Here is a 17,469-nt window from a genome sequence, read left to right as displayed (position 1 = left end):
CTGGGGGGCTGTAGATAACTGGTCCTGGGCCTTTCCCCCTTTAAGGCTCTGGTGTTGGCTGAGTTGAGTGACTGCCACCAAGTAGCATCAGCAGCTCTGGCTTCAGCTGTAGATGCTCAGATGAGGTTTCCAGCCAGGTTAGGACCTGGGGCAGTGACCCAGCCCCAAGGATATCACTTCTAGCCTGCTACCTCACAAGCACAAGGAGCCTGAGTGTGGAAGAGGCTGTGGTACTTGGCTGCCTGCGTGTGCCCTGTGCACATGAATTAACTAACTCCCACGCTGTGAACCTCAAGTTTGGACCCAGTATTGTCCGCCATCTGGTTCTGCAGGATCTAAGTTCTTCTCAGGCTAATCAGGAGTGTTTTATATTGAATAAGATACCAGTGCCCAGAGGAGGAAGTATTTGCAGTGTCAGGAAACCAGGACCCAGTCCTTCCACTGGACTTAATTGGCATGGTTCCTGGAAAATCCTAGAACTGGCTGTCAAGATGGCTCAGCAGTTAAGAGACATTGCCTGCTCTTCCACAGGATCCAAGTTTGGTTCCTAGCACCCAAGTGGTGGCTCACAACCATTTTAACTCTAGTTCGGGGGATCGAAAGTCTTCAGGCTTCTCTGGGCACCAGGCATGATTTAGTACATACACATGCATAGGAAAAGCACACATACACAATTTTTAAAAATTATAAGAAAAATTCCAGGACAGAAATCCCATGTCACTGTGGGGCTTCTCGAGGGTCTCCATCTTAGACCCTCTGCCTTATTTAACCATTCAGAGAAGAATGGAAAATTCAGGTGGCTGCTTTGGGTCCGTCTCCTTGTTTGGTGGTGAGCTCGGTGGTTTCAGGACTGATTCCCATCTTAGGATCACTCTCCATGGAGACGGGCTGAGCTGCCACCCTGTCTGTATCTGTCCCTCCCTCCCTGCAGTGATCCCAGCTGCTGACCTGTCGCAGCAGATCTCCACTGCGGGCACTGAAGCCTCAGGCACTGGCAACATGAAGTTCATGCTCAATGGGGCTCTCACCATTGGCACCATGGACGGCGCTAACGTGGAGATGGCTGAGGAGGCCGGGGAGGAGAACCTCTTCATCTTTGGGATGCGGGTGGAGGATGTTGAGGCCCTGGACCAGAAAGGGTATGTGTCCCTTCCCTTGCTGTTGAGGTGTGGCAGCTATGGTGGGGGGGGGGGGCTGTGAAAGGGAGCTGATTGGAAGCTGAGGCAGGGCAAGGGCCAGGGAGTAAGTGCTCATTAAGTCCATTCATAAGCACAAAACATGAGGTCCCAAGGAGGCTGATGGGTTAGGAATCTGAGTGCCCCTTTTTGTCCTCATGACAAGCATCCTCCCATCAGCTGAAGCCCTGGCTACGGGTTTCCTCCTAGAGGGGCATACCACTCAGGGCCGGACAGAGCACAGTCCACAGACCTTTTCATTTTTAAGTGGAACGTAGAAATATCGCAAACAGTACAGAGAGCTCCTGTCTCCCACTCTTCCAGCTTCCCGCATCCCAGTGGCATGTTGGTTATTAAAGTCCATGTTGCGCTGCCCTTTCCTGCCCTTGGCGACTGTGGTCATCACCTATTCCCATTTCTGACCTGAAAACACCCTTTTTCCTGACCTTGACATTGATGAGGAATCCTGGCCTCTGAATGTAAAAGGCAGTGTAGTCCTTATTGCTTTTCAAAGCTCCTGGGGAGTCACTGTGGTCAAACTGTCCTTGTCTCCCCAAAAGCTCGTGTTTCTCTCTTCATGTGTCCTCTCAGGCTTCCTGGTGAGCCACAGCTAGCTTTATGTCATCTTGTCTGGCTTTTTCTTCATTCTACGGGCCAGCCGGTGACCCTCTCGGGCATCGTGTCTCTCAGAGTGTCCTTTGATCTTTTTCAGAGCCCAGGGCGGGATGTTTTGGAGGGGTACGCTTGTGGTGGGCTCTGTATTCTCTAGCAGAAAGATAAAGGGAGGCTTGTTGTATAATACATATATCCTGGTGACATTTCTCTGAACAGTGAAGGAAGCAGGGGTTGATTTTGTTTAACAAGCTGCCTCTCAAGGGAACCACATGTAGGCAGTAGCTGATGCCCTTGGTCACCAGGGTTGCCACAGGGTCGAGTCTGTGTCAAGCCTTAGCTGGTCCCACCACCTGACTTGGAGGCTGCTTGCCTGGGGTTCCCAGTGCTAAGTGAGCTTATCTCCTGTAGGTACAATGCTAGAGAATTCTATGAGCGCCTGCCAGAGCTGAGACAGGCTGTTGATCAGATCAGCAGCGGCTTCTTTTCTCCCAAAGATCCAGACTGCTTCAAGGATGTGGTCAACATGCTGATGTACCATGACAGGTAGGACACAAATCCTATTACTTCTGCTTTCCAAGTTGGCCACCCACTCCCCACCACTGAAACAGTTGGATTCACCTAGGCTAAAAACTCCATGTTATGAGGAGTGTAAGACCTGTGTTTGTATGATCTCCCCTCTCCACCTCAGCTTAGGAGACCTTACCCCAGCCAGTCACAGCCAAACCAGGGCCACAGTCTGCAGTGGCTTCTAGTGGTACCTTGGGAACCCTGGTTCATGGGTGGTGGCCAACAGAGCCACCCTGTAGAGAAAGGGAGCTATGTCCCTGGTGAAATTACCTGGCGCAAGTGAGAAGGAAACATGGAACACGCAACAAACCTGCTTAGGAGTTTATTGTGGGGGAAGGTGTACAGGCCTGGTGAAGGTCAGTGTACAGAGAGAGAGAGAGAGAGAGAGAGCGCTGAAGATGGCGCCTCCAGCTTTTAAGGACTGCCTAGAGCATGCACGGGGGAGGGGTGGTAGTGGTGGTGGTGTGGTTACATCATATGCAGATGACGAAGCTCACACATGTGTGCAAGGGCTCACGCAGCAGCGTCATGCGTAGATGATGCAACCATGCTGTACGTGGGTCACGTAGGGTCCTTTAAGATTCCCAGGGCCATTAGGCACTTCTGCTTGAGGGCCTGCATGGCCCTGGAACCCAGAAGTGTCAGCCATGTTGTGTGGCTGAATCTTTACACCTGGGCTGTTGCAGAGGGTGCTCAGGAGTGCAGGTAGTACAGCCTAGAGCTTGCAGAGTGGTGGTGTGGAGGCACAAAATACCACTTACCAAGGTAGGGGCATGGGGATTAGAAAAATAGTAAAGAGAACAGACGCAAGTGAAAATAATAAAACAGAAAACACAGGATAGTACTGGGAGGGAGCTCCAGTGAATACTGAAATCCCTGTGTTTAATTTTCCATACACTTTATACCCCAGTACAATGGGGAAGAAGACAAAAGACTGCTTTAACATGATACAAAGGACAACTAGAACAGTTACTTTGAGCCATTCCGCTATTAGCATTCTGTTTGGGCAGTGAGCCCACCGTAGACCAAGTATCCTGAAGGCAGCCACTCCCAAGGTCAAACCTCCTATTTCAAAAGAAGGAGCAGAAGTATGCTTGACTTTCCTGACCTTTGGTCAGGGTGGAGTAGATCTACATGTGACCAAGCAACCACACCCTAGGTCAGGATGTGTAATCACACTTGTCAACAACTTTGAACAAGCTAAAACTCTCTGACCGACCATTAGACAAGATGGAAATAGGCTCACATTTTTGGGCCTCCACATGGTAGGAGGGAGGGTATGGATCCGTGGCAAGTGTTAGTCTACAAGGACATTCTGTGGTTAAAATGGAATCAACTTGCTGCATTGCAAACTTGTTAATGTACTCAGTATTTTGTTGAGGTATCATATCATTTATACCAGGTATGGTTAGGACCAGCCTAGTTACATAGCCAAGTCTGCAAAGACATTGGTGCCTCAGAGTAGGGCTTACCCCACTGGTAAAAGCTGAATCTAGTATTAACATCTCCACTTGCAGTGGCCTCTAGTTAACTTGATTTTGTTCTTTGAAGACTGTACCACACATTGGCTTCAGTCAGACTAGATCATGGCTCTACCCATGTGTCCAGCATGGAGTGGGACCCTGCTGGGGCCTGAGATGAAGGAGGGACTTTTTAAATAGTGAACCATGCCTCTAGCTTGCCAGTAAAATAAAATGCACTATGGGCTTGCTGCTGAGAGTACAGTTGCCTCTGGGTGTGTTCATTTCTAACACCTGGCTTGGAAATGACAATTTCCTTAAAAGAAACATTGGGTTGAAACCAGACTTCCAAAAAAGCACCCCCAGAGAAGCCTGTGGCCACATGGACCTGCTGCATCTTGGCACCCACAAGCAGAACAGTCTCTGTCTTGGCACCCCAAGAGCTGGGTAGAGGTGAAAGGCATGGCCTAGGCTATTCCTGATCTGGCTGGGAGACTGTCTTCTGGGATGATCCAGGCAGGGCTCCTCACCTGCTGCACCTGCTGCACCTGCTGCCCTGACGCAGCCTCCTCTTACTGTTTCAGGTTCAAGGTGTTTGCCGACTATGAAGCCTACATACAGTGCCAGGCCCAGGTGGACCACCTATATAGGGTAAGGCTCGTGGGCCATCAAGATGGGTAGGATATGGCTGGGTGGGTCTGCGCAGACCTGTTGGGTTAGACCATTTCTCAACCAGACCAGGGAGGGTGGGGTGGTTTGTTATCAGTATATCCAGCCTACCTTTAGGTCAGCTGCCCTGTCATTAGGTACCATGGGGGAAAACCTAGGTGTCTTGCAGGGAAACCTTTCCTGATAGCCAAGACTAGAATGAGGGACCTGAAAACAGCATCCAGGGGGGCTGGCCCACAGGAGTCAAGCCCTTCCTGGAAGGCCCCTTCCATTGAGGTCTGGGTGCTATAGTCTGGGGACAGTTGTGAAGTTTGGAGGGAGTCGTAATGGGGCTGAAGTCTTAGACCATGACATTTGGTCTGCTTGTGGCATTTGTTTACCTGGCTGTGCTCCTTGCTTAATGTTGTAGGCCATGCTGAGGAGCCTTGAGAGCAGAACAGTGGCCCTGCCTTAAGCTCCTGGGCTCTTAGGTCTGATGTCACTCTTCTGGCCAGTGAGGGCCCCTTTTCTCCGAGCACACGGTTGCAGTCTCAAGGCTCAGTGCTCACTGTTAATAGTCCTCACATCCTGGAAGCTTGGGCTCCCTTAGGTTCCATGGCTCTGCAAAGGTTAATCCTCTCTGCTTCCTCTGACAGAATTCCAAGGAGTGGACCAAGAAGGTGATTAGGAATATTGCCTGCTCTGGCAAGTTCTCCAGTGACCGGACCATCACTGAGTATGCCCGGGAGATCTGGGGCGTAGAGCCTTCCGACCTGCAGATCCCACCCCCCAACCTCCCCAAAGACTAATTACCCCACACAGTGAGACCAGTAGCTTGTTTGGCTGACCCTGTGCCCATGCCAGTCTTCAGGCACTGCAAGCAGCTGCTGGTCCCTGCTATCCGATGCGCTCTGTTTCCAGGAGGGGCCATGGGAATGGTTTTGAGGACCTGGATAAAGGGGTGTGTGGCATCCTCCTGGTTTCTTGCAAAAGAACTCTTGCAGAGTTCACAGCACAGATGGGCAGAGATGGTCCCCATAGAGGATGTGTAGGGAGTGGAGCTGAGCCCCCAAAACTCTGCACATAGCTGAGTGAGCTTAAGTATTTAGTTTAGAACCTTTAGAATCTGGGCAGGGAACTGTCACGAAGCCTGCATTTCTATGTGTTTTACTGTACCTGGGTCACTAGCTGTCGGGTAGGGCCAAGCCCAGTGTGTGGCCTCCTTGGCCCTGCTGGATAATCATTTCTTCAGGTTTCATGCTCACAGCCTTCTGTCCTCTACCCTTGGCTGTACTGGGGATATGGGTTGTTAACCCATATAGGCCATGCCTCTGTAGCCATCTGTGGAACCACGTGGGTGTCATGTAGAACCCAGGACTTCAAGAGAGGAGCGCTGAAGAGGACCCTTTATCCCATGTCTGAGGTCTTGGTTAAGGACTGGCAATTTTATAGAGCTGGCTTGGTGTTTTGCTTTTTCAACAAGAAATAACACTTCATGAGGAACTGAAACTAGCTAAAGCCTTTCTTTTTAGCAAGTAAACATTGTTCTAGGTCAGTCTGACTACTTTGAGGATATTTCTGCCTGGCTGAAGAGTTAGCTACTTGTCCTGTAATGGGGACCCCCCCAAACACTTCTGTCCATGGCCTGAGGTGCATTTCTTGTTGTCTACACAAAGACCAGGCACCATTCTGCCTCCATTTCCACCAGCCAGGTCTGGGAAAAGGACCCAGTTTCCGCTCTGCTATAGCAGCCTACTGAGGACACGAGGTTGAGCGTCCCCACCCGCTTACTACAGGGGCCATCCTCCTCGCGGGCAGAACCTGCATTAAGTGCTGCCCAAAAGAGAGTGGGTTGTCAGAGAAACTGTGAGGGACTCTCCTCCCATAGGCGTCTGTCCCCTTGCACCGCTGTACTGGCTGGGGGTGGGCAGGGGACCCGCTCACTTTCCTCACTCCAGAATTTGCTGGGAAGGGTCTGCTTTCAGGACTCAATTCACCGGAGCCACTGTGGTAGATTGTGGGGTGGGCAGGTTCTAGGGCTGGTCATCTGCTGCCCTGTGTGGGGCCTTATGCATGAGGTCCCTGAAGCCACAATACATGACCACCACTCTACTACTTGCTGTTACCTCCTTGTGTGAGAAATGGATTAAACTTCTATGCCCATGGTTGGCCAATGTGGTATCTGTCTTTCTATCACAATATTCAGTGTCGGGTAACCCGCATGGGAGGCTGGAGGATGTAAGGGATAGGCAACACACTGAACAGTCCCCCTGTGACGAGGCCCAGGTTGCTGGCATAGACCACTTACACAAGGAGGCCAAGGGCTCCCTGATGGCCATGTCCTGTTGACAGTGAACTGTAGATGGGTAACACAAGATGGGTACAGCTAGCTACAGGCCAAGAGAAGGAAGCTTGTTCTTGTCACGGGCCGGCTTTAGTGGGACTAAATCCCTGACCCTAGATGATGTAGGGAAGGTTTGTTTCCCGTGTCTTGAGAATCACTTAGGATGCCCTATGGTGCTTTGGGATGGGTGAGTATAAAGTTCCAGTCATGGGTCCTTCATCTAAGCTCACCTCTGCTAACGCTGGGCCACTGACCTCCCAGGACTGGTACCTTAAGATTCCATAGTTGAAGGACCTGGAGAAAGTCCACCATCAGGAAAGGCTGGGTCCTCAGTGAACTTGCACCCAGAGGATCTTGCATCACAGAGGATGTGGACAGTGCAGATACCTGTACTCAACTGCATATACAGGACCATTGCCCTGTGACTCCTCGTGCCAGTTCTTGCTAAGCCTTGTGCTCCGACAGTCTCAGCCCTGCTTGGTCTGTAGGTGCATAGCTTCAGGTCAGGCTGCTTCGACAAAACAGACTCAGATCAAGACAACCTGGTGAAATGTGTCTGGCCCATTTCCAAGTCCTGGCTACACAGGTCACATCCTCTGGAAGAGCAGTGCTTGTGTGTTGGCGGTGTCGATGCTCACACACAGTGTGGTAGTGCAGTCTCTGTGTGGGGCTGCCTTTTAGGAAAAGACTACCTAGCCGACATGGAAAAGATGCCTCCAATCTCAGTGCCTGGGAGTTGGGAACAAAACTTGTACTTCCTGTGGGGATCCTGCCTGGGACAGTAGAGGAGGCAACAATGATTCCTGCTTTGTACAGAAAACAACACATAGACCACCACCAAGATTTTATTCTTAAATAAATGCTCAGTCTACAGCCAGGTTAGATGACAGACAGGTGGGCAGAATGGAAGGACTTGCAAATCCAGGTGCCCCTTACTATGGGTGAGCAGATGCCATGAGAGGCAGGGTCAGCTGAGGAAGGCAAGCAGGTACACGAGCTGAAGGGACAAACCGAACCACTTAGAGTCCACTCTGTGTACACCAGGAAGGGCAGAAAGAACCATTTCCCCATAGTTTAAGTGGTGGTGCCAGAGAACCTGGAGTGGTCCCGAGCTCCTGGGCCCCTCCCAGGTTCCCTCTGCCCAGCACAAGGCATATGGGGTCCCAAAAGTTCAGATCAGGGGGCCGCCTGCCTGCCACCGTGTTTTCCTCACAGATCTGTGTCTGTGGAGCCTCTGCCTGCTGTGTCTGAGTCCTCTTTCTAGGTACACACTGGGCTCCTGAGCACCACAGGTAGCGACACCCTGGGCTACTGGGTGCCAGACTGCTGGCCAGGGGAGAAGGGAAGGAGGGTGGGTCTTCATGCTCCTTCACAGGCCAGGCTCAGTGCTGGCGCTCTGGTTCCGACTTCCCTAGGAATTCCCTAGACCGAAAAAGGACAAGTGCATGAGCCAAAGTGCTTAGACCTAAGATCCCACTCCCCACAATCCTCGAGTCTTGGGTACTGGAGGCAGCAAAGAACCTAAGTGGCCTGACAAGAGCGAGCCCTCGGTGAAGCAGACAGGGCACTGCAGCTCAGCTCCCAGGTCAAATCCCAGTGTGGAGAAGTAGAGACAAAGCTAGGCTTTGCGCTCCATGTTCAGTTGAAATTTTCTGCCATATTTCCTTTTATACTGAGGGGGGAAAGATGTCAATCCCAAACCCTACTTATTCAATGCCCTGTCCCAAATGGCAAGGAATCCTTTACTATAATGTAGCTCTACCTCCGAAACTCTCAAAGGAGCCAGAGTCGGGACTACAATTTTAGGCAGGATACTGCTCTTTGGGAGACAATTTATGGAACCAGTTTTAGTCACAGGTTGGAAATAACTGGCCTCTAAGCCACTTCTGTCGCTGTCCATGGGCCCAGAGCTCAGGGTCCTGTGCTGTCCAGCAGCCCAGTTTTGTACCCTCCCGCGCCTCGGTGTACAGGGAGGGCTAGACTTGTGATGGGCTGCTCTGAAGAGTGGTGGGTGGAGCCTGGGTCATCTGACAGGGAGCTAGGTGATGATCCCGGAAATCTGCAGAGAAGCACGGAGGACAGGCATGCATGGAAGGCAGGGCCGGTCACCTGAAACTCTGCCCTTTGTTACTCCACACTCATACCTGGGTCCAGGCCAGATGGGGCTTTGTCTTTCTGGGCTGCAGCCTACACTCTACCCAAGAGTATGATTAGTGTGCAGTAGCCAGGAACATGGCCTCCCTTTGGGAAGCTGTGTCTGAGTTCTTCCTGTACCGGAAATGGTGCATACGCACATTGAAAGCCTTCTGGACGCTCACACACTCCTATACACACACAGTCTGTAAGGACGGTGCATGTGCACACACACTGTTAGGTACTCCCCCTTTCCATGTTCACAGGGTTTGTACAATGTGTACAGGGAGACCGTATGCCCCATCTAATTACAATTATCCAGAAGGGGGAAACAAACTTTGTGGCTCCTTTGATGTTAGCGGGAGGCTCTTGAATCACTGACCCTGTGGTACGCCACCGAGCCCCTCAAATGGCTTCAGTGGCTGCCACTTGCTGCACAGCTAGTTGTGAGGCATCACTGTCCAGGAGAGGCCATGGGTTACGAGAGAATGTCTCACCGCAGTATCCGTGGAAGCTCAGGGCTCTTGTAGATGTACTTATGTCTGTAACCAAGATCTGAGTGAAAGGGGACAAACTGAACTTTGAAGTCTCGGAAGCTTCGAGATGGTGCAGCAATGTTGTATAGCTGGTAAGAGGAGAGATGAATCAGCCCAGAGCCCAACAGAGCCTCTCTTGCAACAAAGATTGTGTGCTTCCTCCAGAGAGTAGTGCAAGTGCCCATGAACACTGCTTCTGTCATTACAGCCTTCAACAGCCAAGGTCCAAGAAGCCAGAGTCTGGGATAACGGGGACCAAACACTAGGCATGGCTACTCCTTAAGTCCACCATTTCCCTTTTTGCCCTTATATCTCCAGAGTACAACTAAGTGGGGGCAGCTCCAATGGCAGAGACAATGTAATCCCACCTCGGCTCCATGCATCACAGGTGCATTGCTGGAGAGTTCCCACTCTCTGGAATGGCTTCATAGGAAGGGATGGCATGCACTCCTCTAGGCTCACCTGCTCCTTGGCATATGAACACATGCCAAGAGCCCATGTGGTGTTCTTTACTCCTCTCTTATTTCCTTTCATAAATCTAATCAAGCTTCCTAGCAGCAAAGTCAAAGCAGATTAGTAGAAGCAAGTGCAAGGCCCTTGCAGTTTATCCCCAAAGGCAAGAAGGTAGACTGAATGTCTTCACATCAGTTCTGCCAGTTGGGCCGGGTGCTAGCCTCTCAGTCCTTCCTTGTCAGCCTGAGTTCTAGTGCATGTTTGTCATAGTTTCTGGTAGATAGGACAGCAGTCTGGTCTTGACCCTGACATCAGACCTCATAGGCTGTCAAGCACCTGGAGAAGATGCAGCCTAGTGGGACCTGAACCCACTCCATTTAGTATACAGGGGCTGCCACCCTACCTTGCACGCTCAACTTGATCCACACCTGGGGCCAATGGCACCTACTGCACCAGGGGCAGAGACACACAGCACCTACCTTTCTGCCGAGATGAAAGGGCACAACGGGGTCATCCTCAGCATGTAAGATGAGCAGAGGACAGGAGATGTGCTTCACACTGTAGAAGAAAGGGGCTAAGTTGGGACCAAAGAGAGGTCATCTGCACCCCTCAGCCAGAGCAGGGATCTGGGTTTATGGTGTGTTCTGCCTTGGTGCTTAACAGTCTGAATGTAGCTGGGTTTCTTTTCACTATAGAGCTAAGAAATAACTTCTCAGGGTTTTGTTTTAGTTTTTTAAATCAGTATGTATTCCAGGGGTCAACATCTGACCCTTATGTATTTTATGAAAACTGAAAACCATTATATTTGCCAGTAGATATATTAAAAGTTAAAAAAGACAATCTTTATAAGTGGGAGTATTTTAAGTGCTCTAAGAAGCTTATTGAAATGCATATTACTATGAAATCTGTTGGTTGAAAGAATCAGTACTCTATTTAATCTTTGGTGTAGTTGATGACAATGAAGTCACGCTAACTTTGAACCTTTAACAGTAAATGGGACAATATGTCCAATAGAGCCAGAGTTCTTCCGCAAGCTGTAGTAGAAAGACAAGCTGACAAGGCTGGACAGGACCACTGAGGTAGCCACTTGACCCCCTGGGAGCAGCACAATGCCATTCTAGCACACAGCGCTGGACCTAGCCCTGAGACAGCCTGTTTCCCAAACACACCTCCTACTAGTGGCACCCAGAACACTTCTTGTGCATATTACCCACACACGTATGCACGCGTGGGTAAGGCCGGAGGACAATCTTGCACAACATCCTCAGGTGCCCATCCACCTTTTGTTTTGAAACAGGGTCTCTCACTGACCTAGAATTCAGCAAGCAGGGCTGATTGGCTGGCCAGTGAACCCAAGGAAGCCTGTTTCTGCCTTCCTAGCACTGGGATTGCAAGCATGTATTATCTTGCCTGGCTTTTTTTTAAACATGGGTTCTGGAGCTTCAACTCAGGTCTTCATGTTTGCAAGATAAGCATTTCCCTGACAAAGTTATCTCCCTAGGCAGTGGTGATCATCTGATGGGCTGGGTCCTTCAACCTGAGCCTCCTCAAGACAAGTCCTTGGTACAGAAACTGCCTATCTGAGCCTAGGAAGGTCCCATCCACATATGAGGCTGATGTGAAGGTTAAGGGTTCCACTGGGGCATGGTCCTGCAGCCACTCATATGCCACCTACTGTTGTGGGAGAGCTTGCCAGGTCACTACTCACTTTTGTTTTTAAAGAAATTTGTTTTAAAGAGATAACTTTTCCTTTAAGATCTACAATGGCAATACTTCAGCAAGGGTGCTGGAGAGATGGCTCAGAGGTTAAGAGCCATGGCTGTTCTTCCAGAGGTCCTGAATTCAATTCCCAGCAACCACATGGTGGCTCATAATCATCTATAAATGAGATCTGGTGCCCTCTTCTGGCCTGCATGGATAAATGCAGACAGAACACTGTATATATAATAAATAAATCATTAAAAAAATATTTCAGCAAGGGACTTTGCAATGATTTAGTAAAATTTTAATCTGGCACATTTTTATTTTTAGAACAAAAATAAATACTTGAAGGAAAACTTTATGTTTAAATATCTATTTCAATGTGTTCACTGTTAAATTTAAATACTACTTTAATGCCTTGCTTTAATTCAGAAGTCCTGGTTTAAAGACTGAAAAAAGAATTATACGGGCAAAAATGTGCTATTAATCTTTTAAAATTCTTTAATTCTGTACCAGTGAGAAGACTGTTCCTTTTTTTTTTTTAATTTTTTTTTTATTTTATTATGTGTACAGTATTCTCAGTATTCTGTCTGTATGCCTGCAGGCCAGAAGAGGGCACCAGATCTCATTACAGATGGTTGTGAGCCACCATGTTGGTTGCTGGGGCAGTGCTCTTAACGGCTGAGCCATCTCTCCAGCCCCAAGACTGTTCCTTTTATAATGAGTATTTTCATTATCTACTTGCTCACTGTGCAAGCCTGACAAACTAATTTGATTTCTGGAGTGTGTATTAAAAAAGATAAATGTGATTGCAGGCATCTAAAATCCCAACACCCCTGTATTACATAAGAAAGGAGACAGAGGCAGGAGCATGGCCCAGAACCTTGTGGTCAGCTAGCCTAGAGTATGCAGCATGGCAGAAACAGCAAGAGAAACCATCAACAAAGTTGAACGAGAAAACCGACACCTGAAACTCTGACTCCACACGCATACCCTGGCATGCCTGTGCCCTGCCTGCCCTGCCACTTAATGTTTTTCTCATTTCTAATACAAAGCTCCACTTGATCTTCCCTTCCAAAAGACACTTTCTTAGAAACCAACCGTAAGTCTCCCGAATCCCACTGCAGTGAGTCCCGCAGGGGTCCCTACATCTGTCTTTCTGCTCACTCGATCACAATACTCACTTTTCGTCATTTGCGAATTTAATTCCACTGCTTGTAATGGGGTCGAGGAAGAACCAGTCAAAGCCAGGGAAGTATCGATATATCTGAACACAAGACAAGACAGAGAGCGTTTTTCAGAAGGATTAAGATAGCTGCGCAGATGTAAGAGCCCAGGGTTCTGGCAGTTTAGGTTCAGGGAGTTAGGGGTGTGCAGTTTCTTTCCATTCATTCCCAACGTTGTCTTAGCCTTGTAGGTGAGGACAGGAGACTCATCTGCCAGCCCCAATGATCAGATGGGGCCTCTACACCTCAGATACAACCAGAATCCTGCTTAGAAACCAAACTCCCCACAGACAAAAGACCAGTATCCACCAAGGAAATAGGGATCAAAGGCTGGCTTCCTCACAAGATGTCAGAAAATAACAAGTACCAATGATATGCGAGGAAATAAAGGGGCGCTCTGCCCGCAGGTGGTAGCATGAGGTCATGTCAAGAGGCAGAATAAAGAACACACACTGGTCAGGAGCTGAAGTGGGAAGGGGAGAGCAGGCCAGAAGGATAGGATGGATCCCACCTGATGAGGGAAAGGTGGGACTGGACTAGCCTGCCCTAGAGTCCCTAGCAAGGATTACCTATGCTTTACTCTGAGACATTACTGGGAAGTCCAGCTCTCCTGTGTACCAAGCTTGGGTTCCAATTATCCTCTAGTACCCAAAGTGTAGACTCCACTCAAGAAGAGAGAGAATCTGCAGCCTTCTACAGCACCAGTGGACAGTGAAGCCACATGGGTCCTAGTATACAATAAGGCCACAGGGCAAGGCCTCCTGTAGTACCAGTATCCCTGGCTAAAAGCTATCCCCCTTCTCTGGCAGCTCTACAGGCAGGTCAGTGCCTAGAACTGGGAGTTCTTTAGTAATGTCAAACTAAACTATTTTCATTATCTACTTGATCTTACTCTCATAGCAATTATGTCAATAATGAAATATACTTGCCACTGAAAATGGATGACTCTTTGCTTCTTCACGGATATTTGTGAATGGAGACTCCAATATGAGGGCATCTGGCGGCGTCTCTAGATAAGCAAACACAGAGAGCCGATAGTGGGTAAGAAGTGATAGAGCCAGTGGGGTTGAGTGGCTGAGGAGCTTAGACAGGACAGGGAGCCCATGTACCCATTCTGCAGGCCTCCCACCACCATCATTCCCAGCCTCCACGGGGCCCAGACGACTTTTGAGGATCCTGTTGGGAGGGTAGGTAGGTTGGGTACACCCTGAGCACACCTGGAGCCCCACCCTTGATGGTCAGCTCATACCATCACTGTGCTGCCTGCCAGTTAGAACTTGCTTGGCAAGAATGTGTAGCAGAGGCTGGACCACTAACATGAACAAGGTGCCCAGCCACGGTGCCTGGCTCTCTCACCTCTCTCACAGAGGCGCCGGACCAGATTTGTTGCCACTCTGGGAAGAAAAAATAGAGTTCAGCTGAATTATAATGAAAATGTTTTTAAATAAGACCGCACAGATCCTGGAAAGTGCCCAGAGAAACAACCTGAAGCTAACTTGGGGCTCGGGGTAAGTGGGAGAAACAAGGAGAGTCATCAGTTGACCCTTCTTAAAAGGTGACAACGGCCACCCTGCCACCCTCCTGTCCTCAGGCTGTGAACTCTCTCCAGGAAGTCTCCCACAGGTTTCCCTGTCCCCTCCCTTCAGCTGGCATCCTGGTGGGTGACAAGTGCTACTGTCATGTGACTTCCTGCTGTCTTAGGATAACACGAGGCAGATACTATGCAGACTGCCACAGAGATGGTCAGTATCCTTCCATGGCATATTCTCCCTCCAGTGTACCTGCAGGGAAAGGTATCAGGAAGGTTGAGGACCAAGGCTCTTTTAAGAACACCTGGGACCTTGCTGAGCAGAATCCAGGTTTCCCATAGATCTTCTTGATCCTCCTTGCTAAGCTGAACCTAGCAAAGTGACAATGCTGCTCCAAACATCTCCACATAGCATTTTTGGACTCAATGGCTGGTAAGCACACACTAATTCATACCTGACACCGTCTAGGTGTTCTATGGGCATTCTGAAGAAGCTCTGGGGGGCAAGAGCTCCCTGCAACACTGGCTGCCATCTCCGCTGCCCATATTGGTCCTAAAGCACTTCTGAATTGAAAAATAGCTATATAAATCCAGTCTCTCCTTAGCCCCTCATGGTACTCCACTCCCTTACCCTCTACCACAGGGCCAGGAACCAAGACTGTAAGAATGGATGATGCTATAGGCTCAGAGGCATTGGGCTGCTTCAGAAGTCACAAATTATTTCTGCCTTCACCAAGTCTTCCTCCTGCCTGAAAGCGCTTACCCAGTGCCCAGTGAATGGCCCCAAATATACACAGGGTTGTCACCACTTCTTGCTTTGATCCAGTCAAAAACATGGAGTGCATCATACGTCATGCCTCGCTCCGATGGTGTTCCCACTGAGTCACCCCAACCTGAGAAAGAAGAATGTCAAAGGTAGCCTGTGAAGGGAAGCAGCCACAACAGAAGCTGCCATGTAAGCATCTGCAGTCCCACATCTGTGCCCTCATTTCCGCTCCAGCTTTGGTGGCAGGGAGACAGGCAGGGGGCCTGGAAGTGTACCTGTCCTACTTCTGCTGGCTGACACACCAGAGGCTCCTGTCGCTCTACATGCACATCAGACTGGTAACCAACAGAAGAAAGGCAGCAAAGCGCACACCAGAACCTCAAACACATGCCTTCTAGTGCCTGGCCACAGGTGTGAACATCCTCCAGGCTAGTTCTTCCTCTACTCTTATTGATAGACCAGTGTTGAAGCTCATGACGACCAGAAGAATGCAGTGCCCCTAAGAGAGCCCAGGTTGCCCAGAGCCCACAGAAGGACCAGGTCAGAGAGGAGGAAGTGGTGGAACTGCAGGGAGGCAGGGAGGTTGGAGATTCCCCTCCTGAGGGAACTCTGACCTCCTCAGTCTCCAGCAAAGATCAAGCACAATTGCCTTTCTAGTAGCTCAGCACTGAGTCATCATCACATGATCTGCATACACCACAAGGCTTAAAAATGCATTCTGCTGTGTGAGCAAACCCCACAATTATCACTTCAGTCTCCCAACCCCAGGAAGAAGAACTGAGGAGGGACTTGAGTAAGAGCTTAGGATATCATATGGGAGACAAGAAGAGACAGACAGAGTAACAGAAAATAGGAGCAGAGTCAGAGACAGACTGGAGTGGTCCCACAGCACACAGACAGGCAGAGACTCGGCCTGAAAAGAGATGCCTGGGATATCTTTTCTAGATGACTACAGGAAGAGAACACAGAAGGAAGGAGGTGTTCTTTTCATCACCCTAGGGTCTCAGCACACTGAGGAAGAATGTTTCTAAAAAACTATACAGCACGGAGAAGGAAGAAGACAGGAAAAGGAGCAGGGCTTTTCAGCTCTTCAGTAAATTTTTCTGAGCCCAGAACATTCATCCTTGTTTTGTTTTGAGACAGGGTTTTCTCTGTCTGGAATTGTTGCTGTCCTGGAATTCCCTCTATAGACCAGGAGGCCTTGAACTCAAGATCTGCCAAGTGCTGGGATTAAAGGTGTGTGCCACCACTGCCTGGCTCAGAACATTCATCCTGACGGAACTTTCTTTATCAAAAGCTATCACTGCAATCAGCAGTGACTCCTGGAGAAGCCCACATCTTAACAGAGTTTGTAAACACATGACCCTCATGCCAGGAGTTGAGCTGCAGAAAGAAAGAAAGCCACTAGTGGGCTATGACATTATCACTTTAAGAGTTTTTATTAATAAAGAGGAAGGAAAGGGGAGAGGGTGCACAGACCTGTCTGAAAGAAACATGGTGAAAGAGAGCATGGGTGGGCATGTCTGCCTTTTAAAGGCATCTCAGCGCATGCGTATAGGGGCTTATGTAGTCACAGCACACATATGTATAGATTATGTGGCCATGCTACACATGCACATAGATTACGAAGGGCATAAGGCCCTGGGGTGACTAGGCAATTTGTCTGAATGCTGATGGTGTGTGCGCAGCTGTAGAACCCCACAAATGCTAGCACCTAGAGTGACTAAGCATTTTGTCTGAATGCTGCCTGCCATGGGATCCCAGATATGATGGAAATGACAACAGGCCAACCTTGAGATAGGGCGATACTGGATCACCTGGGAAAGCCCAATTATTCATAAACATTTTAATAACAGAAAGAGAGGTCAAATGCCAAGGTTCAGACAGCCATGAGCCAAAGAGTGTACTGGTCTGTAACATGAGGGCCTGCTTTGGGCTGGTATCTTAAAGGCTATTGGCTGAAGGAACAGAAGGAGCTCCTGCAGCACTAGCCTCTGTAGCTAGGAAAGGCAAGGGATGGGGCATCTCCAGAAGTCACTGAAGAACAAAGCCCACAGACACTTTAATTCTATCACAGGGGCTAAAGATTTTAGATTTCTGATCTCCATAACTACAAGATAATAAATTTGTCTTGTTTTAAGATATGCTGCTTGTAGAAATTTGTTACATCAACACAAGAAAACTAATGTAAGTCCCACTTGCAAGTGGCAGTGGCTTCCACCCTTTCCCAGTCCCTTAGCCCGAGAACATGTGAGTAACTGCCCTCCTCCAGAAGAGTAAACAAGCTAGCTAAGCAGTCTTTGTCCCTTGAGCTCTC

General features: G+C 49.3%; 2 protein-coding genes across 2 annotated transcripts in view; one reads left to right on the top strand and one right to left on the bottom strand.

The window, feature by feature from the left end:
• Positions 1-6,633, top strand: part of Pygb (glycogen phosphorylase B) — a 45,653-nt gene extending 39,020 nt beyond the window's left edge. The window contains exons 17-20 of the mRNA XM_057780238.1: positions 932-1,139; positions 2,199-2,333; positions 4,402-4,468; positions 5,122-6,633. Of these exons, the coding sequence (XP_057636221.1) occupies positions 932-1,139; positions 2,199-2,333; positions 4,402-4,468; positions 5,122-5,274 (563 nt within the window). The 3' untranslated portion in view covers positions 5,275-6,633. The remainder of the gene's footprint in view (positions 1-931; positions 1,140-2,198; positions 2,334-4,401; positions 4,469-5,121) is intronic.
• A 1,005-nt stretch (positions 6,634-7,638) lies between these two features.
• Abhd12 (abhydrolase domain containing 12, lysophospholipase) overlaps positions 7,639-17,469 on the bottom strand; it is a 62,173-nt gene continuing 52,342 nt past the window's right edge. Inside the window, exons 7-13 of the mRNA XM_057780239.1 lie at positions 15,150-15,279; positions 14,215-14,252; positions 13,788-13,867; positions 12,817-12,899; positions 10,411-10,489; positions 9,440-9,567; positions 7,639-8,231 (exon numbers count right to left, since the gene is read on the bottom strand). Of these exons, the coding sequence (XP_057636222.1) occupies positions 8,192-8,231; positions 9,440-9,567; positions 10,411-10,489; positions 12,817-12,899; positions 13,788-13,867; positions 14,215-14,252; positions 15,150-15,279 (578 nt within the window). The 3' untranslated portion in view covers positions 7,639-8,191. The remainder of the gene's footprint in view (positions 8,232-9,439; positions 9,568-10,410; positions 10,490-12,816; positions 12,900-13,787; positions 13,868-14,214; positions 14,253-15,149; positions 15,280-17,469) is intronic.

Source organism: Chionomys nivalis, chromosome 9 (assembly GCF_950005125.1).
Source record: "Chionomys nivalis chromosome 9, mChiNiv1.1, whole genome shotgun sequence".
In the NCBI taxonomy this organism is placed as follows: Eukaryota; Metazoa; Chordata; class Mammalia; order Rodentia; family Cricetidae; genus Chionomys; species Chionomys nivalis.
This window is presented reverse-complemented; position numbering and strand designations above follow the sequence as displayed.